Source organism: Oncorhynchus keta, chromosome 4, assembly GCF_023373465.1.
Source record: "Oncorhynchus keta strain PuntledgeMale-10-30-2019 chromosome 4, Oket_V2, whole genome shotgun sequence".
NCBI lineage: Eukaryota > Metazoa > Chordata > Actinopteri > Salmoniformes > Salmonidae > Oncorhynchus > Oncorhynchus keta.
In genome coordinates, this window is record NC_068424.1 from 76819084 (window position 1) to 76841597 (window position 22514).

A 22514-nucleotide genomic window follows, 5' to 3' on the forward strand; every position below is an offset into this window, starting at 1 on the left:
TTTCTACTTCCTGTATATAGCCATGTTATGTTCTACTTCCTGTATATAGCCATGTTATTATCTACTTCCTGTATGTAGCTATCTTATTTTCTACTTCCTATATATAGCCATGTTATTTTCTACTTCCTATATATAGCTATGTTATTTTCTACTTCCTGTATGTAGCCATGTTATGTTCTACTTCCTGTATGTAGCCATGTTATTTACTACTTTCTGTCTATAGCCATGTTATTTATTCTCATTATTGTCATTCGTTACTCACTGTGTATTTATTTCTCATGTCACTATTTATATTTTCCTCTTATCTTCCTCTCTGTATGGTTGGAAAAGGTTCCATCAGTCAGCATTTCACTGTTAGTCTACTCCTGTTGTTTACCAAGCATGTGACAAATACATACATGTTGCTTCACATCTGCCTATCAATATATCGATCGTTGGGGAAGGGAAGGAGAGAAATGAAAAAAGAAAGAGAATGGGAGAGTGACATACTGAGAGGAGAAGAAGTGAGAAAAGAGGAGAAGGAGAGGAAATGAAAGTGAGAAGAGAGGAGAAGGAGAGGAAACGAAAGTGAGAAGAGAGGAGAAGGAGAGGAAATGAAAGTGAGAAGAGAGGAGAAGGAGAGGAAACGAAAGTGAGAAGAGAGGAGAAGGAGAGGAAACGAAAGTGAGAAGAGAGGAGAAGGAGAGGAAATGAAAGTGAGAAGAGAGGAGAAGGAGAGGAAACGAAAGTGAGAAGAGAGGAGAAGGAGAGGAAACGAAAGTGAGAAGAGAGGAGAAGGAGAGGAAACGAAAGTGAGAAGAGAGGAGAAGGAGAGGAAACGAAAGTGAGAAGAGAGGAGAAGGAGAGGAAACAAAAGTGAGAAGAGAGGAGAAGGTGAGGAAAGGATGAGAAGGGAGGAGAAGGAGAGGAAAGAGGAAGAGAGGAGAAGAAAGTGAGTGAGAAGAGAGAGAAGGAGAGGAAATGAAAGTGAGAAAAGAGGAGAGGAGAATGAAAGTGAGAAGAGAGGAGAAGGAGAGGAAATGAAAGTGAGAAGAGGAGGAGGAGAGAGAAAGGAGAAGAGTGAAAGGGAGAAGAGTGGAGAGGAGAAAGAGTGAGAAGGAGAGGAGAGGGAAAGTGAGAAGAGGGGGAGAAGGAGAGGAAACGAAAGTGAGAAGAGAGGAGAAGGAGAGGAAGCGAAAGTGAGAAGAGAGGAGAAGTGAGAGTGAAGAGAGGAGAAGGAGGAAACGAAAGTGAGGAGAAGAGAGGAGAAGGATGAGAAGAGAGGAGAAGAAAGGAAAAAGTGAGAAGAGAGGAGAAGGAGAGGAAACGATAGTGAAGTGAGAAGAAGAGAAACGAAAGGAGAAGGAAGTGAGAAGAGAGGAAAGAAAGGAGAAGAGGAGAAGGAGGAAACAAAAGTGAGGAAACAAAAAAGTGAGAAGGAGGAGAAGGAGAGGAAAAAGTGAGAAGAGAGGAGAAGGAGAGGAAACGAAAGTGAGAAGAGAGGAGAAAGGAGGAAAGAAGTGAGAAGAGAGGAAGAAGAGGAGAGTGGAGAGAGGGAGAGGGAACAAAGTGAGAAGAGAGGAGAAGGAGAGGAAACGAAAGTGAGAAGAGAGGAGAAGGAGAGGAAACGAAAGTGAAGGAAGAGAGGAGAGAGGACAAAGTGGAGAGGAGAATGAGGAAAGAAAGGGAGAAGAAGGTGAGAAGTGAGAAGAGAGAAGGAGGAAGGAGAGGAAACGAAAGTGAGAAGAGAGGAGAAGGAGAGGAAATGAGAAGAGAGAGTGAGAAGAGAAGGAGAGGAAATGAAAGTGAGAAGAGAGGAAGAGAGGAGAAGAGAAGGAGAGGAGAGGAAACGAAAGTGAGAGAGAAGAGAGAGGAAACAAAAGTGAGAAGAGAGGGAAGGAGAGGGAAAGTGAGGAGAAGTGAGAAAGAGAGGAGAAAGAGGAGAAGGAGAGGAAATGAAAGTGAGAAGAGAGGAGAAGGAGAGAAACAAAAGTGAGAAGAGAGGAGAAGGAGAGGAAACGAAAGTGAGAAGAGAGGAGAAGGAGAGGGAATGTGAGAAGAGAGAAGAGAGGAGAGGAAATGAAAGTGAGAAGAGGGGGAGAGGAGAAGAGAGAGAGAGGAAAGAGGAGAAGGTGAAGTGAGAGAGAGGAGAAGGGAGGAGAATGAAAGTGAGAGAGGGAAGGAGAAGGAGAGGAAACGAAAGTGAGAAGAGAGGAGAAGGAGAGGAAAAGTGAGAAGGAAGGAAAAGAGAAAGGAGAGGAAATGAAAGTGAGAGGAGAAGGAAAAAGTGAGAGAGAGGAGAAGGAGAGGAAACGAAAGTGAGAAGAGAGGAGAAGGAGAGGAAATGAAATTGAGGAGAGGAGAAGGAGAGGAAACAAAAGTGAGAAAGGAATGTGAGAAGAAAGAGAATGGGAGAGTGACAGAGGCTGAGAGGAGAAGGACAAGAGGGAGAGCTCTCTATCCAAAAGAAGAGATGGATACATTCAGTTTTGCATACATAACAGTACATCATGAAAGGCTTGGCTGCTGTTCTGTAGTCTGCAGTAGGTACCTTGAGCGGGGTGTTCTTGGCCTCTGGGAATTCCCTTTCATCCAGTCTCTCCCAGCGCTGTAGGAACTGCTGAACGATGGGGTTCTCAGGGTTCACTATCTGGAAGCCTGATATGTTGGCCCCGCCTAGGAAGACCTTGTCCAAGCTCACATTGGAGAAACCCTGACATCAGAGAGAGAGGAGGGAGGCATGGACGGAGACAGGGAGAGGAGGATGGAGGGAGAGAGACAGGGAGAGAAACAGAGGGCAAGAGACACAGAGAGAGAGAGAGAGAGAGAGAGAGAGAGAGAGAGAGAGAGAGAGAGAGAGAGAGAGAGAGAGAAAGCGAGAGAGAAAGCGAGAGAGAAAGCAAGAGAGATAGAGAGACAGAGGGAGAGAGACAAACATTGAGACAGAGAGAGAGAGAGAGGCAGAAAGAGATAGAGAGAGAGACAGAGAGAGACAGAGAGAGACAGAAAGGCAGATAGAGAGAGAGATAGAGAGAGAGACAGAGAGACAGAGGGAATTCAGGGTCCAAAAGCATAACGTTTCCAATAAAATTTTAAAGGAATCACCTTGAAATTGTGTTTTGGGATATGAAAACCACCCTGAATGTTGCACGAGGAAGGATGTCATAAATCTAGCAACTCAATGTAACTCAGTGAAGAGTATTCGACCCTACAAGGTAGTCAATAGTAACAGAAAGGAATAACATTTTATTTTCAGCCATAATAAAATGAAGGTCTATGTTTCTTTGAACAGTGTCTCTTCTACATACGGTACTGCGCAATGGAATTAAGATATGGTACAACAACACAACAACACCTTTTCCCCTGGTTGATGGCTTAGTCGGTCCTCCTAGAGAATCAAACGTATTGTAATGTATTCTGACAAGCCGGCGGCTCCAACTGCCGTCAAATTACACGGTGCCTCCTGGAGTCATGTCAGAGAGAGCTTTCTTTTCATGGTCAAATTGCTAGTTTCAGAGTACAGCGTCATGTTCTGGAGTACAAGGGCATGTGTCCGTGACTTGTGCATAATGGGGACTTTTAAAGTCAGGGACACAGTGGAGAGAGAACAACAGGACAGGAGAAGAGAGGAGAGAGGAGGGGAATGGGAGGGGAGAGGAGAGGAGAGGAGAATGGGAGGGGAGAGGAGAGGAGAGTGGAGAGGGAGGGGAGATGGGAAGAGGAGAGGGGATGGGAGGAGAGGATGGGAGAGAAGAGGAGAGGGGAATAAGGGGGAAGGAGAAGGAGGGGAGAGGAAGGAGAGGAGAGGGGAATAAGGGGGAAGGGAGATGGAGGGGAGAGGAGAGGAGAGGAGAGGGAATGGGAGGGAGAGGGAGAGGAGAGGAGAGGAGAGGAGAGGAGAGGAGAGGAGAGGAGAGGGGAAATGGGAGAGGAAAGGAGAGGAGAGGAGGGGGAATGGGAGAGGAGAGGAGAGGGGAGGGGAATGGGAGAGGAGAGGAGAGGAGAGGAGAGGAGAGGGAGGAGAGGAGAGGGAGGAGAGGAGAATGGGAGAGGAGGGAGAATGGGAGGAGGAGAGGGAGAATGGGAGAGGAGAGGAGAGGAGGGAGAGGAGAGGAGAATGGGAGAGGAGAGGGGAGGAGAGGGGAATGGGAGAGGAGAGGAGAGGAGAGGAGAGGAGAGGAGGGAGAGGAGGAAGGAGAGGAGAGGAGAATGGGAGAGGAGAGGAGAATGGGAGGGGAGAGGAAGGAGAATGGGAGAGGAGAGGAGAGGGAGGGAGAGGAGAGGGGAATGGGAGGGGAGAGGAGGAGAGGAGAGGAGAGGGAATGGGAGGGGAGAGGAGAGGGAGGAGAGGAGGGGAATGGGAGGGGAGGGAGAGGAGAGGAGGGAGAGGAGAGGGAGGAAGGAGAGGAGATGGAGAGGAGAGGAGAGGGAGGGAGGGGAATGGGAGGGGGAGGAGAGGAGAGGAGAGGGAGGAGAGGGGAAGGAGAGGAGAGGAGAGGAGGGGAAGGGGAGGGGAGGAGGGAGGAGAGGAGAGGGGGAGGGGAGGAGAGGGGAGGGAAGGGGAGGGGAGGAGAGGAGAGGAGATGGGAGAGGAGAGGAGAGGAGAGGAGATGGGAGGAGGAGAGGAGAGGAGAGGAGAGGAGAGGAGAATGGGAGAGGAGGAGAGGAGAGGAGAGGAGAGGAGAGGAGAGGAGAGGAGAGGAGAGGAGAGGAGAGGAGAGGAGAGGAGAGGAGAATGGGAGAGGAGATGGGAGAAAGGGGAGGGAATGGGAGAGGAGAATGGGAGAGGAGAGGAGAGGAGAGGAGAGGAGAGGGAGAGGAGAGGAGAGGAGAGGAGAGGAGAATGGGAGAGGAGAGGAGAATGGGGAGGAGGAGGAGAGGGGAATGGGAGGAGGGAGAGGAGAAGGAGGGAGGGAGAATGGGAGGGGAGAGGAGAGGAGAGGGAGGAGGGAGGAGAGGGGAGGGAGAGGGAGGAGAGGAGAGGAGAGGAGAGGAGAGGGGAATGGGAGGGGAGAGGAGAGAGAGGAGGAGGGAAGGGGATGGGAGAGGAGAGGAAAGGAGAGGAGAGGGGAAGGGAGAGGGGAGAGGAGAGGAGAGGGAGAGAGGGAGGGGGAGGGGAAGGAGAGGAGAGGAGAGGAGAGGAGAGGAGAGGAGAGGAGAGGGGAATGGGAGAGGAGAGGAGAGGAGAGGAGAGGAGAATGGGAGAGGAGAGGAGAGGGAGGAGAGGAGAGGAGAGGAGAGGAGAGGGAGAGGAGAGGAGAGGAGAGGAGAGGGGAATGGGAGAGGGAGAGGAGAGGAGAGGAGAGGGGGAGAAGGAGATGGGAGAGGAGAGGAGAAATGGGAGAGGAGAGGAGGAGGAGGAGGAGGGGAGGAGAGGAGAGGAGAATGGGAGAGGGAGAGGAGAGGAGAGGAGAGGAGAGGAGAGGAGAGGAGAGGAGAGGAGAGGAGAGGAGAGGGGAGGGGAGGGAATGGGAGGGGAGAGGAGAATGGGAGGGGAGAGGAAAGGAGAGGGAGAGGAGAGGGAGGGGAGGGAGGGGAGGGGAATGGGAGGGGAAAGGAGAGGAGAGGAGAGGGGAATGGGAGGAGGGAGGAGGGAACGGAGAGGAGAGGGGAATGGGAGGGGAGAGGAGAGGGAGAATGGGAGAGGAGAGGGAGAGGGAGAGGGAGGAGAGGAAGAGAGGAGAGGAGAGGAGAGGGAGGAGAGGGGAGGGGAATGGGAGAGGAAAGGAGAGGAGAGGAGAGGAGAGGAGAGGGAGAGGAAGAGAGAGGAGAGGAGATGGGAGAGGAGAGGAGAGGAGAGGGAGAGGAGAGGAGGGGGAGGGGAGGGAGAGGAGAGGAGAGGAGAGGAGAGGAGAGGAGAGGAGATGGGAGAGGAGAGGAGATGGGAGGGGAGGGAGAGAGGAGAGGAGAGGAGAGGAGAGGGAATGGGAGAGAGAGGGGAGAGGAGAGAGGGAGAGGAGAGGAGAGGAGAGGGAGAGGAGAGGAGAGGAGAGGAGAGGAGGAGAGGAGAGGGAGGGGATGGGAGAGGAGAGGGAGAATGGAGGGGAGAGGAGAGGAGAGGAGAGGGAGAATGGGAGAGGAGAGGAGAGGAGAGGAGATGGGAGGAGATGAGGGAGAGGGAGAGGAGAGGAGAGGAGAGGAGAGGAGAGGAGGAGAGGAGAGGAGAGGGGAGGGAGAGGAGGGGAGGGGAATGGGAGGGGAAAGGAGAGGAGAGGGGAATGGGAGGGGAGAGGAGAGGGAGGAGAGGAGAGGGGAGATGGGAGAGGAGAGGAGAGGAGAGGAGAGGAGAGGAGAGGGAGAGGGGAGGGGAGGGGAGGGAGGAGAGGAGAGGGAATGGGAGGAGGAGAGGAGAGGAGAGAGGAGATGGGAGAGGAGAGGGGAAGGGAGGAGAGGAGAGGGGATGGGAGAGGAGAGGAGAGGGAATGGGAGAGGAGAGGAGAGGAGAGGAGAGGAGAGGGAGAGGAGAGGAGAGGAGAGAGGGAGAGGAGAGGAGAGGAGAGGAGAGGAGAGGAGAGGGAATGGGAGAGGAGAGGAGAGGAGAGGGGAGGAGAGGAGAGGAGAGGAGAGAGAGAGGAGAGGAGAGGAGAGGAGAGGGAGAGGAGAGGGGGAGAGGAGAGGAGAGGAGAGGGGAATGGGAGAGGAGAGGAGAGGAGAGGAGAGGAGAGGGGAGGGAGAGGAGAGGAGAGGAGAGGAGAGGAGAGGAGAGGAGAGGAGAATGGGAGAGGAGAGGAGAGGGAAGAGGAGAGGAGAGGAGAGGAGAGGAGAGGAGAGGAGAGAGGGAGAGGAGAGGGGGATGGGGAGGGGAGGGAGGGGAGAGGAGAGAGGAGATGGGGAGGGGAGAGGAGAGGAGAGGAGAGGGGAGAGGAGAGGAGAGGAGAGGGAGGGAGGAGAGAGGAGGGAGGGGAGAGGAGAGGAGAGGAGAGGAGAGGAGAGGAGAGGGGAATGGGAGAGGAGAGGAGAGGGAAAGGGAGATGAGAGAGGGGAATGGAGAGGGGAGGAGGAAGGAGAGGAGAGGGAATGGGGAGGGGAGAGGGAGGGGAGAGGAGAGGAGAGGGAGAGGAGAATGGGAGAGAGGAGAGGAGATGGGAGGGGGAGGAGAATGGGAGGAGAGGAGAGGAGAGGAGAGGAGAGGGGAGAGGGGAGAATGGGGAGAGGAGAATGGGAGGGAGAGGAAAGGAGAGGAGAGGAGAGGAGAGGAGAGGAGAGGGGAGGGGGGAGGAGAGGGAGAGGAGGAGAGGATGGGGAATGGGAGGGGAGAGGAGAGGAGAGGAGGGAGAGGAGGGAAAGGAGAGGAGAGGGGAGAGGAGAGAGGAGAGGAGGAGGGGAGAGGGAGGAAAGGAGAGGAGAGGAGAGGAGAGGAGAGGGGAGGGGAGGGGAGGGGAATGGGGAGGAGAGGAGGGGGGAATGGGAGAGGAGAGGAGAGGGAATGGGAGGGAGAGGAGAGGAGAATGGGAGAGGAGAGGAGAGGAGAATGGGAGAGGAGAGGAGAGGAGAGGAGAGGAGAGGAGGGAGAGGAGAGGAGAGGAGAGGGAGAGGAGAGGAGAGGAGAATGGGAGGAGAGGAGAGGAGAATGGGAGAGGAGAGGAGAATGGGAGAGGAGAGGAGAGGAGAGGAGAGGAGAGGGGAGGGGAGGGGAATGGGAGGAGGAGAGGAGAATGGGAGGGGGGAGAGGAAAGGAGAGGAGAGGAGAGGGAGGGGAGAGGGAGGGGAGGGGAGGGGAAAGGAGAGGAGAGGAGAGGAGAAGGAGAGGAGAGGAGAATGGGAAGAGGAGAGGAGAGGAAAGGAGAGGAGAGGAGAGGAGAGGAGAGGAGAGGGAGGAGAGGGGAGGGGAGGGGAGGGGAGAGGAGAGGAGAGGAGAGGAGAGGAGGGAGGGGAAGGAGAGGGGAGGGGAGGGGAGGGGAGGGGAATGGGAGGGGAAAGGAGAGGAGAGGGGAATGGGAGGGGAGAGGAGAGGAAATGAGAGGAGAGGGGAATGGGAGAGGAGAGGAGAGGAGAGGAGAGGAGAGGAGAGGAGAGGAGAGGAGAGGAGAGGAAAGGAGAGGAGAGAAGAGGAGAGGAAAGGAGAGGGCCCTTGCTCTCATCTTAATAATACAGGAGTCAATCTGAAACTACAAGGTTCCACTTTATCCCTCTGATAACAGAAGATCAGACACTACATCCAAACGGTTGAGTTTGAAATGACTATGTCCCTCCCCTATGACCTTCTTCTCCAATACATTTTGAGATGGAGGCAAGGAGATAGGAGGCAGACAAATGCTTGTGTTCCTAGCTCTATCAGTGGAGAAATATGTATCAATACACACAAATCTACAAAGTAAAATAATGGAATAAAGATATATAGAAATATTAGGAAAAAACAATGTCGGAATACAGAGTGTATATATATATTTACAGTGCCTTGCGAAAGTATTCGGCCCCCTTGAACTTTGCGACCTTTTTCCACATTTCAGGCTTCAAACATAAAGATATAAAACTGTATTTTTTGGTGAAGAATCAACAACAAGTGGGACACAATCATGAAGTGGAACGACATTTATTGGCTATTTCAATTTTTTTTTAACAAATCAAAAACTGAAAAATTGGGCGTGCAAAATTAAAAAGCTGAAATAAATTATTCTCTCAACTATTATTCTGACATTTCACATTCTTAAAATAAAGTGGTGATCCTAACTGACCTAAGACATGACACTTTTACTAGGGCTAAATGTCAGAAAGTGTGAAAAACTGAGTTTATTAAATGTATTTGACTAAAGTGTATGTAAACTTCCAATTAACTGTTTACAGTACCAGTCAAACGTTTGGACACACCTTTTTTTCAAAGGTTTTCTTTATTTTTACTATTTTCTACACAGTAGAATAATAAGGAGACATGAAAACGATGAAATAACATATGGAATCATGTCGTAACCAGAAAAGTGTTAAACAAATCAAAATATATTTTAGATTTTAGATTCTTCAAGGTAGCCGCCCTTTGCCTTGATGACAGCTTTGAACACTCTTGGCACTCTCTCAACCAGCTTCATGAGGTAGTCAACTGGAATGCATTTTTAAAAGTTAATTTGTGGAATTTATTTTCTTCTTAATCCATTTGAGCCAATCAGTTGTGTCGTGAGATAGTAGGGGTGGTATACAGAAGATAGCCCTATTTGGTAAAAGATCAAGTCCAAATTATGGCAAGAACAGCTCAAATAAGCAAAGAGAAACGACAGTCCATCATTACTTTCAGACATGAAGGTCAGTCAATCAGGAACATTTCAAGAACTTTGAAAGTTTCTTCAAGTGCAGTTGCAAAAACCATCAAGAGCTATGATGAAACTAGCTCTCATGAGGACCGCCACAGGAAAGGAATACCCAGAGTTACCTCTGCTGCCAAGGATAAGTTAATTAGAGTTACCTCTGCTGCCAAGGAAAAGTTAATTAGAGTTACCTCTTCTGCCAAGGAAAAGTTAATTAGAGTTACATTTGCTGCCAATGATAAATTAATTAGAGTTACCTCTGCTGCCAAGGATAAGTTAATTAGAGTTACCTCTGCTGCCAAGGATAAGTTAATTAGAGTTACCTCTGCTGCCAAGGATACGTTAATTAGAGTTACCTCTGCTGCCAAGGATAAGTTAATTAGAGTTACCTCTGCTGCCAAGGATAAGTTAATTAGAGTTACCTCTGCTGCCAAGGATAAGTTAATTAGAGTTACCTCTGCTGCCAAGGATAAGTTAATTAGAGTTACCTCTGCTGCCAAGGATAAGTTAATTAGAGTTACCTCTGCTGCCAAGGATAAGTTAATTAGAGTTACCTCTGCTGCCAAGGATAAGTTAATTAGAGTTACCTCTGCTGCCAAGGATAAGTTAATCTACAGGACAATGACCCAACACACCTCCAGGCTGTGTAAGGGCTATTTGACCAAGATGGAGAGTGATGTAGGGCTGCATCAGATGACTTGGCCTCCACAATCACGCGACCTCAACCCAATTGAGAAGTTTTGGGATGTGTCGGACCGCAGAGTGAAGGACCAGAAAAAAGCATATGTGGGAACTCATTCAAGACTGTTGGAAAAACATTCCTCATGAAGCAGGTTGAGAGAATGCCAAGTGTTCAAAGCTGTCATCAAGGCAAAGGGTGATTACTTCGAAGAAGAAGAATTCTAAAATATATTGATTTGATTAACACTTTTTTGGTTACCACATGATTCCATATGTGTAATTTCATCTCTACCTGTACATGAGCATCTGATCATTTATCACTCCAGTGTTAATCTGCAAAATTGTAATTATTCGCCTACCTCCTCATGCCTTTTGCACACAATGTATATAGACTCCCCTTTTTTTCTACTTTTTTATTTTTTCTACTGTGTTATTGACTTGTTAATTGTTTACTCCATGTGTAACTCTGTGTTGTCTGTTCACACTGCTATGCTTTATCTTGGCCAGGTCGCAGTTGCAAATGAGAACTTGTTCTCAACTAGCCTACCTGGTTAAATAAAGGTGTTCTCAACTAGCCTACCTGGTTAAATAAAGGTGTTCTCAACTAGCCTACCTGGTTAAATAAAGGTGTTCTCAACTAGCCTACCTGGTTAAATAAAGGTGTTCTCAACTAGCCTACCTGGTTAAATAAAGGTGTTCTCAACTAGCCTACCTGGTTAAATAAAGGTGTTCTCAACTGGCCTACCTGGTTAAATAAAGGTGTTCTCAACTGGCCTACCTGGTTAAATAAAGGTGTTCTCAACTAGCCTACCTGGTTAAATAAAGGTGTTCTCAACTAGCCTACCTGGTTAAATAAAGGTGTTCTCAACTGGCCTACCTGGTTAAATAAAGGTGTTCTCAACTAGCCTACCTGGTTAAATAAAGGTGTTCTCAACTAGCCTACCTGGTTAAATAAAGGTGTTCTCAACTAGCCTACCTGGTTAAATAAAGGTGTTCTCAACTAACCTACCTGGTTAAATAAAGGTGTTCTCAACTAACCTACCTGGTTAAATAAAGGTGTTCTCAACTAGCCTACCTGGTTAAATAAAGGTGAAATAAAAAAATAAAATAAAAAAGTGTTTAGATGTACAATGTAGAAAATGATAAAAATAAATAAAAACCCTTGAATGAGTAGGTGTGTCCAAACTTTTGACTGGTACTGTATGTTGACTCACCAAGTTAGACAGGATGTAGTGGTATCCACGGGTGTTCTTCCCCAGAGAGACCACCTGTAGGAGAGATCAACACAAAGGTGAGCCAACCAGTGTTGACTGAGCTGTGTCATGGGGTGTAGGATGAAGTTGCCCCTATATGCTGATTTTGGGTCAGTTTAGCATTTCCCCCACTAATGGTTAAGGTTAGGTTTGGAGGAGGCTCATATTAAATCTGTTGCTAGGGGAAACATCACCCCAGAGCTAATGATACAGGCTAGTCAATCATGATACAGGCTAGTCAATCATGATACGTGCTAGCCAATCATGATACAGGCTAGTCAATCATGATACGTGCTAGCCAATCATGATACAGGCTAGTCAATCATGATACGTGCTAGCCAATCATGATACAGGCTAGTCAATCATGATACGTGCTAGCCAATCATGATACAGGCTAGTCAATCATGATATGTGCTAGCCAATCATGATCAACACAAAGGTGAGTCAATCATGATACGTGCTAGCCAATCATGATACAGGCTAGTCAATCATGATACGTGCTAGCCAATCATGATACAGGCTAGTCAATCATGATACGTGCTAGTCAATCATGATACAGGCTAGTCAATCATGATACATGCTAGTCAATCATGATACAGGCTAGTCAATCATGATACAGGTTAGTCAATCATGATACGTGCTAGCCAATCATGATACAGGCTAGTCAATCATGACACAGGTTAGTCAGTCAAGATACAGGCTAGTCAATCATGACACAGGCTTGTCAATCAGGACACAGGTTAGTCAGTCATGATACAGGCTAATCAATCATGACACAGGCTAGTCAATCATGATACAGGCTCGTCAGCCATGATACGGGCCAGTCAGTCATTATACAGGTTAGTCAGTCATGATACAGGCTAGTCTCCATCAGAAATAACAGACCTCATAATGACCATGCTGTATTTACAAATGCATGTATGGCTTGTGTTTTAGACATTATAACTGAATAACTTGAATCATGATACAGGCCAGTCAGTCATGATACAGACCAGTCAGTCATGATACAGGCCACTCAGTCGTGATACAGGCCAGTCAGTCATGATACAGGCCAGTCAGTCATGATACAGGCCAGTCAGTCGTGATACAGGCCAGTCAGTCGTGATACAGGCCAGTCAGTCATGATACAGGCCAGTCAGTCATGATACAGGCCAGTCAGTCATGATACAGGCCAGTCAGTCGTGATACAGGCCAGTCAGTCATGATACAGGCCAGTCAGTCATGATACAGGCCAGTCAGTCATGATACAGGCCAGTCAGTCATGATACAGGCCAGTCAGTCATGATACAGGCCAGTCAGTCATGATACAGGCCAGTCAGTCGTGATACAGGCCAGTCAGTCATGATACAGGCCAGTCAGTCATGATACAGGCCAGTCAGTCATGATACAGGCCAGTCAGTCGTGATACAGGCCAGTCAGTCATGATACAGGCCAGTCAGTCGTGATACAGGCCAGTCAGTCATGATACAGACCAGTCAGTCATGATACAGGCCAGTCAGTCATGATACAGGCCAGTCAGTCATGATACAGGCCAGTCAGTCATGATACAGGCCAGTCAGTCGTGATACAGGCCAGTCAGTCATGATACAGGCTATTCAGTTATAATCTCTATATCACAACCCATACATGCATTTGTGAATAAAGCATGGTCATTATGAGGTCTGTTATTTCTGATGGAGAGCCCACCCACCCACAGACTGATACAGGCAGCCAGAGTTTCAGAGTCTGGATGGATGCAATGACGAGATTGACAAACACGTCTGAGTTTTCATCAGTGTTCTGCAAACACTTGAGTCCATGGTAGAACTAATGTGTCAGAACATGTTCTGAGTCCAGCCCCATTCACTAATGTGTCAGAACATGTTCTGAGTCCAGCCCCATTCACTAATGTGTCAGAACATGTTCTGAGTCCAGCCCCATTCACTAATGTGTCAGAACATGTTCTGAGTCCAGCCCCGTTCACTAATGTGTCAGAACATGTTCTGAGTCCAGCCCCGTTCACTAATGTGTCAGAACATGTTCTGAGTCCAGCCCCGTTCACTAATGTGTCAGAACATGTTCTGAGTCCAGCCCCGTTCACTAATGTGTCAGAACATGTTCTGAGTCCAGCCCCGTTCACTAATGTGTCAGAACATGTTCTGAGTCCAGCCCCATTCACTAATGTGTCAGAACATGTTCTGAGTCCAGCCCCGTTCGCTAATGTGTCAGAACATGTTCTGAGTCCAGCCCCGTTCGCTAATGTGTCAGAACATGTTCTGAGTCCAGCCCCATTCGCTAATGTGTCAGAACATGTTCTGAGTCCAGCCCCATTCGCTAATGTGTCAGAACATGTTCTGAGTCCAGCCCCGTTCGCTAATGTGTCAGAACATGTTCTGAGTCCAGCCCCGTTCACTAATGTGTCAGAACATGTTCTGAGTCCAGCCCCGTTCACTAATGTGTCAGAACATGTTCTGAGTCCAGCCCCGTTCACTAATGTGTCAGAACATGTTCTGAGTCCAGCCCCATTCACTAATGTGTCAGAACATGTTCTGAGTCCAGCCCCGTTCGCTAATGTGTCAGAACATGTTCTGAGTCCAGCCCCGTTCACTAATGTGTCAGAACATGTTCTGAGTCCAGCCCCGTTCACTAATGTGTCAGAACATGTTCTGAGTCCAGCCCCATTCACTAATGTGTCAGAACATGTTCTGAGTCCAGCCCCATTCACTAATGTGTCAGAACATGTTCTGAGTCCAGCCCCGTTCACTAATGTGTCAGAACATGTTCTGAGTCCAGCCCCATTCACTAATGTGTCAGAACATGTTCTGAGTCCAGCCCCGTTCACTAATGTGTCAGAACATGTTCTGAGTCCAGCCCCATTCACTAATGTGTCAGAACATGTTCTGAGTCCAGCCCCATTCACTAATGTGTCAGAACATGTTCTGAGTCCAGCCCCGTTCACTAATGTGTCAGAACATGTTCTGAGTCCAGCCCCGTTCGCTAATGTGTCAGAACATGTTCTGAGTCCAGCCCCGTTCGCTACAACAAACAGTCAATGAAGCCACTAGATTTCTCCGGATCTGAGCCTGGTAACCTGAGGTCTTAAATAGCTTGTTCTTTACTTCTACTGACTCAAACCAACATCTTGTGGTTTACATCTGGGTTTTTATTTTCTCTGCAGAAATAAGTGACAGAAAATTATATATGTTTTCAATTTAGAGAAGTGGATTCTCTGGTGACGCATCGTGTCCCCTCAGACACATGATGAGAGGGGGAACTAAGAGGTACTGCTGATCACCCATTTCCCACATCCCCAGACATTCTTCCCTCAGACACATGATGAGAGGGGGAACTAAGAGGTACTGCTGATCACCCATTTCCCACATCCCAAGGCATTCTCCCCTCAGACACATGATGAGAGGGGGAACTAAGAGCTGTACTGCATTCTCCCTCAGACACCCATTTCCCACATCCCCAGCATTCTCCCCTCAGACACATGATGAGAGGGGGAACTAAGAGGTACTGCTGATCACCCATTTCCCACATCCCCAGACATTCTCCCCTCAGACACATGATGAGAGGGGGAACTAAGAGGTACTCAGAACTGATCACCCATTTCCCACATCCCCAGACATTCTCCCCTCAGACACATGATGAGAGGGGGAACTAAGAGGTACTGCTGATCACCCATTTCCCACATCCCCAGACATTCTCCCTCAGACACATGATGAGAGGGGGAACTAAGAGGTCAGACACTGCTGATCACCCATTTCCCACATCCCCAGGCATTCTCCCTCAGACACATGATGAGAGGGGGAACTAAGAGGTACTGCTGATCACCCATTTCCCACATCCCCAGGCATTCTCCCTCAGACACATGATGAGAGGGGGAACTAAGAGGTACTGCTGATCACCCATTTCCCACATCCCCAGACATTCTCCCCTCAGACACATGATGAGAGGGGAACTAAGAGGTACTGCTGATCACCCATTTCCCACATCCCCAGGCATTCTCCCCTCAGACACATGATGAGAGGGGGAACTAAGAGGTACTGCTGATCACCCATTTCCCACATCCCCAGACATTCTCCCCTCAGACACATGATGAGAGGGGGAACTAAGAGGTACTGCTGATCACCCATTTCCCACATCCCCAGGCATTCTCCCCTCAGACACATGATGAGAGGGGGAACTAAGAGGTACTGCTGATCACCCATTTCCCACATCCCCAGGCATTCTCCCCTCAGACACATGATGAGAGGGGGAACTAAGAGGTACTGCTGATCACCCATTTCCCACATCCCCAGGCATTCTCCCCTCAGACACATGATGAGAGGGGGAACTAAGAGGTACTGCTGATCACCCATTTCCCACATCCCCAGGCATTCTCCCCTCAGACACATGATGAGAGGGGGAACTAAGAGGTACTGCTGATCACCCATTTCCCACATCCCCAGGCATTCTCCCCTCAGACACATGATGAGAGGGGGAACTAAGAGGTACTGCTGATCACCCATTTCCCACATCCCCAGACATTCTCCCCTCAGACACATGATGAGAGGGGGAACTAAGAGGTACTGCTGATCACCCATTTCCCACATCCCCAGGCATTCTCCCCTCAGACACATGATGAGAGGGGGAACTAAGAGGTACTGCTGATCACCCATTTCCCACATCCCCAGACATTCTCCCCTCAGACACATGATGAGAGGGGGAACTAAGAGGTACTGCTGATCACCCATTTCCCACATCCCCAGACACATTCTCCCTCAGACACATGATGAGAGGGGGAACTAAGAGGTACTGCTGATCACCCATTTCCCACATCCCCAGGCATTCTCCCTCAGACACATGATGAGAGGGGGAACTAAGAGGTACTGCTGATCACCCATTTCCCACATCCCCAGGCATTCTCCCCTCAGACACATGATGAGAGGGGGAACTAAGAGGTACTGCTGATCACCCATTTCCCACATCCCCAGGCATTCTCCCCTCAGACACATGATGAGAGGGGGAACTAAGAGGTACTGCTGATCACCCATTTCCCACATCCCCAGACATTCTCCCTCAGACACATGATGAGAGGGGGAACTAAGAGGTACTGCTGATCACCCATTTCCCACATCCCCAGGCATTCTCAGACACATGATGAGAGGGGAACCCTCAGACACATGATGAGAGGGGGAACTAAGAGGTACTGCTGATCACCCATTTCCCACATCCCCAGGCATTCTCCCCTCAGACACATGATGAGAGGGGAACTAAGAGGTACTGCTGATCACCCATTTCCCACATCCCCAGGCATTCTCCCTCAGACACATGATGAGAGGGGGAACTAAGAGGTACTGCTGATCACCCATTTCCCACATCCCCAGGCATTCTCCCTCAGACACATGATGAGAGGGGGAACTAAGAGGTACTGCTGATCACCCATTTCCCACATCCCCAGGCATTCTCCCTCAGACACATGATGAGAGGGGGAACTAAGAGGTACTGCTGATCACCCATTTCCCACATCCCCAGGCATTCTCCCCTCAGACACATGATGAGAGGGGAACTAAGAGGTACTGCTGATCACCCATTTCCCACATCCCCGGGCATTCTCCCCTCAGACACATGATGAGAGGGGGAACTAAGAGGTACTGCTGATCACCCATTTCCCACATCCCCAGACATTCTCCCCTCAGACACATGATGAGAGGGGGAACTAAGAGGTACTGCTGATCACCCATTTCCCACATCCCCAGGCATTCTCCCCTCAGACACATGATGAGAGGGGGAACTAAGAGGTACTGCTGATCACCCATTTCCCACATCCCCAGGCATTCTCCCCTCAGACACATGATGAGAGGGGGAACTAAGAGGTACTGCTGATCACCCATTTCCCACATCCCCAGGCATTCTCCCCTCAGACACATGATGAGAGGGGGAACTAAGAGGTACTGCTGATCACCCATTTCCCACATCCCATGATGAGAGGGGGGAACAGATCACCCATTCTCCCCCCTCAGACACATGATGAGAGGGGGAACTAAGAGGTACTGCTGATCACCCATTTCCCACATCCCCAGGCATTCTCCTCAGACACATGATGAGAGGGGGAACTAAGAGGTACTGCTGATCACCCATTTCCCACATCCCCAGGCATTCTCCCCCTCAGACACATGATGAGAGGGGGAACTAAGAGGTACTGCTGATCACCCATTTCCCACATCCCCAGGCATTCTCCCTCAGACACATGATGAGAGGGGGAACTAAGAGGTACTGCTGATCACCCATTTCCCACATCCCCAGACATTCTCCCTCAGACACATGATGAGAGGGGGAACTAAGAGGTACTGCTGATCACCCATTTCCCACATCCCCAGGCATTCTCCCCTCAGACACATGATGAGAGGGGGAACTAAGAGGTACTGCTGATCACCCATTTCCCACATCCCCAGGCATTCTCCCTCAGACACATGATGAGAGGGGGAACTAAGAGGTACTGCTGATCACCCATTTCCCACATCCCCAGGCATTCTCCCTCAGACACATGATGAGAGGGGGAACTAAGAGGTACTGCTGATCACCCATTTCCCACATCCCCAGACATTCTCCCTCAGACACATGATGAGAGGGGGAACTAAGAGGTACTGCTGATCACCCATTTCCCACATCCCCAGGCATTCTCCCTCAGACACATGATGAGAGGGGGAACTAAGAGGTACTGCTGATCACCCATTTCCCACATCCCCAGGCATTCTCCCTCAGACACATGATGAGAGGGGGAACTAAGAGGTACTGCTGATCACCCATTTCCCACATCCCCAGACATTCTCCCTCAGACACATGATGAGAGGGGGAACTAAGAGGTACTGCTGATCACCCATTTCCCACATCCCCAGGCATTCTCCCTCAGACACATGATGAGAGGGGGAACTAAGAGGTACTGCTGATCACCCATTTCCCACATCCCCAGACATTCTCCCTCAGACACATGATGAGAGGGGGAACTAAGAGGTACTGCTGATCACCCATTTCCCACATCCCCAGACATTCTCCCCTCAGACACATGATGAGAGGGGGAACTAAGAGGTACTGCTGATCACCCATTTCCCACATCCCCAGACATTCTTCCCTCAGACACATGATGAGAGGGGGAACTAAGAGGTACTGCTGATCACCCATTTCCCACATCCCCAGGCATTCTCCCCTCAGACACATGATGAGAGGGGGAACTAAGAGGTACTGCTGATCACCCATTTCCCACATCCCCAGGCATTCATTCCCCTCAGACACATGATGAGAGGGGGAACTAAGAGGTACTGCTGATCACCCATTTCCCACATCCCCAGGCATTCTCCCCTCAGACACATGATGAGAGGGGAACTAAGAGGTACTGCTGATCACCCATTTCCCACATCCCCAGGCATTCTCCCTCAGACACATGATGAGAGGGGGAACTAAGAGGTACTGCTGATCACCCATTTCCCACATCCCCAGGCATTCTGCCCCTCAGACACATGATGAGAGGGGGAACTAAGAGGTACTGCTGATCACCCATTTCCCACATCCCCAGACATTCTCCCCTCAGACACATGATGAGAGGGGGAACTAAGAGGTACTGCTGATCACCCATTTCCCACATCCCCAGACATTCTCCCTCAGACACATGATGAGAGGGGGAACTAAGAGGTACTGCTGATCACCCATTTCCCACATCCCCAGACATTCTCCCCTCAGACACATGATGAGAGGGGGAACTAAGAGGTACTGCTGATCACCCATTTCCCACATCCCCAGACATTCTTCCCTCAGACACATGATGAGAGGGGGAACTAAGAGGTACTGCTGATCACCCATTTCCCACATCCCCAGGCATTCTCCCCTCAGACACATGATGAGAGGGGGAACTAAGAGGTACTGCTGATCACCCATTTCCCACATCCCCAGACATTCTCCCCTCAGACACATGATGAGAGGGGGAACTAAGAGGTACTGCTGATCACCCATTTCCCACATCCCCAGGCATTCTCCCCTCAGACACATGATGAGAGGGGGAACTAAGAGGTACTGCTGATCACCCATTTCCCACATCCCCAGGCATTCTCCCCTCAGACACATGATGAGAGGGGGAACTAAGAGGTACTGCTGATCACCCATTTCCCACATCCCCAGGCATTCTCCCCTCAGACACATGATGAGAGGGGGAACTAAGAGGTACTGCTGATCACCCATTTCCCACATCCCCAGGCATTCTCCCCTCAGACATTAGTGAAGCTGTGTTGTTATTAAACACATTTTCATCCAATTTCAGAAAAAAAACACTCAATTATTTAATTCCTTTCAGTCCTTCTGATCTCTTGACAGAACTAGTCATGTCTACATATCGGCCTCTAAAATGATATCAACATTTCTGGCATGCAATGGGCTGACCACACCCATTACCACGCCACATTACCACGCCCCATACCACACCCCATACTACGCCCCCCCCCTGCCACGCCCCCTGCCTGACCACACCCATTACCATGCCCCATTACCACGCCCCATACCACGCCCCCCCACACACACACACCATCCCTGCCATGTCCCCTGCCTGACCACACACATTACCATGCCCCATTACCACGCCCCATACCACGCCCCCATACCCCGCCCCCCCACACACACACACCATCCCTGCCACGTCCCCCTGCCTGACCACACCCATTACCATGCCCCATTACCACGCCCCATACCACGCCCCCTGCCCCCCCACACACACACACACCATCCCTGCCACATCCCCCTGCCTGACCACACCCATTACCATGCCCCATTACCACTCCCCATACCACGCCCCCCCTCCCCCACACACACCATCCCTGCCACGTCGCCCTGCCTGACCACACCCATTACCATGCCCCTGCCCCCCCTGCCATGCCCCCCACACACACACCATCCCTGCCACGCCCCTCTGTCACGCCTCTTCTTGATTCAGAACAATGCCTGGTATTTAGGTATTCAGAACCAGAAACAGCACAATAGGAGATGAAAATACTACTGTGATTCTCATCATGTTTATTGCTAATATCTGTCAAAATCATCAAGTAGTGCAAGTCTGATTTAGGACACAACTCGTTTTGCCGAAGTTTAAAATCCAACACAAAATGGTTGTGAGAAAAGAGGACCCTGGTCATAAGTAGTGCACTACCCTATCGACCCTGGTCAGAAGTAGTACACTACCCTATCGACCCTGGTCATAAGTAGTGCACTACCCTATCGACCCTGGTCAGAAGTAGTACACTACCCTATCGACCCTGGTCAGAAGTAGTGCACTACCCTATCGACCCTGGTCAGAAGTAGTGCACTACCCTATCGACCCTGGTCAGAAGTAGTGCACTACCCTATCGACCCTGGTCAGAAGTAGTGCACTACCCTATCGACCCTGGTCAGAAGTAGTGCACTACCCTATCGACCCTGGTCAGAAGTAGTGCACTACCCTATCGACCCTGGTCAGAAGTAGTGCACTACCCTATCGACCCTGGTCAGAAGTAGTGCACTACCCTATCGACCCTGGTCATAAGTAGTGCACTACCCTATCGACCCTGGTCAGAAGTAGTGCACTACCCTATCGACCCTGGTCATAAGTAGTGCACTACCCTCGGGTCCTGGTCGACCCTGACCCTGGTCATAACTCTGGTCAGTGCACTACCCTATCGACCCTGGTCATAAGTAGTGACCCTGGTCAGAAGTAGTGCACTACCCTATCGACTCTGGTCATAAGAAGTGCACTACCCTATCGACCCTGGTCAGAAGTAGTGCACTACCCTATCGACCCTGGTCATAAGTAGTGCACTACCCTATCGACCCTGGTCAGAAGTAGTGCACTACCCTATCGACCCTGGTCAGAAGTAGTGCACTACCCTAGTCATAAGAGGTAGTGCACTACCCTATCGACTCTGGTCATAAGTAGTGCACTACCCTATCGACCCTGGTCAGAAGTAGTGCACTACCCTATCGACCCTGGTCAGAAGTAGTGCACTACCCTATCGACCCTCATAAGTAGTCACCCTAAGTAAGAAGTGCACTACCCTATCGACCCTGGTCAGAAGTAGTCACTACCCTATCGACCCTGGTCATAAGTAGTGCACTACCCTATCGACTCTGGTCATAAGAAGTGCACTACCCTATCGACCCTGGTCATAAGTAGTGCACTACCCTATCGACCCTGGTCAGAAGTAGTGCACTACCCTATCGACCCTGGTCATCGACCCTGGTCAGAAGTAGTGCACTACCCTATCGACTCTGGTCATAAGTAGGCACTACCCTATCGACCCTGGTCATAAGTAGTGCACTACCCTATCGACCCTGGTCAGAAGTAGTGCACTACCCTATCGACCCTGGTCAGAAGTAGTGCACTACCCTATCGACCCTGGTCATAAGTAGTGCACTACCCTATCGACCCTGGTCAGAAGTAGTGCACTACCCTATCGACTCTGGTCATAAGTAGTGCACTACCCTATCGACCCTGGTCATAAGTAGTGCACTACCCTATCGACCCTGGTCAGAAGTAGTGCACTACCCTATCGACCCTGGTCAGAAGTAGTGCACTACCCTATCGACCCTGGTCATAAGTAGTGCACTACCCTACCCTATCGACCCTGGTCAGAAGTAGTACACTACCCTATCGACCCTGGTCAGAAGTAGTGCACTACCCTATCGACCCTGGTCATAAGTAGTGCACTACCCTATCGACCCTGGTCAGAAGTAGTACACTACCCTATCGACCCTGGTCAGAAGTAGTGCACTACCCTATCGACCCTGGTCATAAGTAGTGCACTACCCTATCGACCCTGGTCAGAAGTAGTGCACTACCCTATCGACCTGGTCATAAGTAGTGCACTACCCTATCGACCCTGGTCATAAGTAGTGCACTACCCTATCGACCCTGGTCAGAAGTAGTGCACTACCCTATCGACCCTGGTCAGAAGTAGTGCACTACCCTATCGACCCTGGTCATAAGTAGTGCACTACCCTATCGACCCTGGTCAGAAGTAGTGAACTCTGGTCATAGTAGTGCACTACCCTATCGACCCTGGTCATAAGTAGTGCACTACCCTATCGACCCTGGTCAGAAGTACCCTGGTCAGGAGGTTAGGAAGCAGTAGCATTTTGTGGGGTTGGGACTACCCTATCGACCCTGGTCATAAGTAGTGCACTACCCTATCGACCCTGGTCATAAGTAGCACTACCCTATCGACCCTGGTCATAAGTAGTGCACTACCCTATCGACCCTGGTCATAAGTAGTGCACTACCCTATCGACCCTGGTCAGAAGTAGTGCATACCCTATCGTAGTGTGCACTACCCTATCGACCCTGGTCAGAAGTAGTGCACTACCCTATCGACCCTGGTCAGAAGTA

At 50.0% G+C, this 22514-nt stretch overlaps 1 protein-coding gene across 4 annotated transcripts in view; it reads right to left on the minus strand.

Moving 5' to 3' along the window:
- LOC118372190 (glutamate receptor 3-like) overlaps positions 1-22514 on the minus strand; it is a 290884-nt gene that overhangs the window by 98305 nt on the left and 170065 nt on the right. For all 4 annotated transcript variants that reach the window (XR_008132255.1, XM_052516184.1, XM_052516173.1 and 1 more), the window contains exons 5-6: positions 11111-11164; positions 2531-2692 (exon numbers count right to left, since the gene is read on the minus strand). Coding sequence is in view for 3 of the 4 variants with exons in the window: in XM_052516184.1 (XP_052372144.1) it covers positions 2531-2692; positions 11111-11164 (216 nt within the window). In the remaining variant the exon portion in view is untranslated. The remainder of the gene's footprint in view (positions 1-2530; positions 2693-11110; positions 11165-22514) is intronic.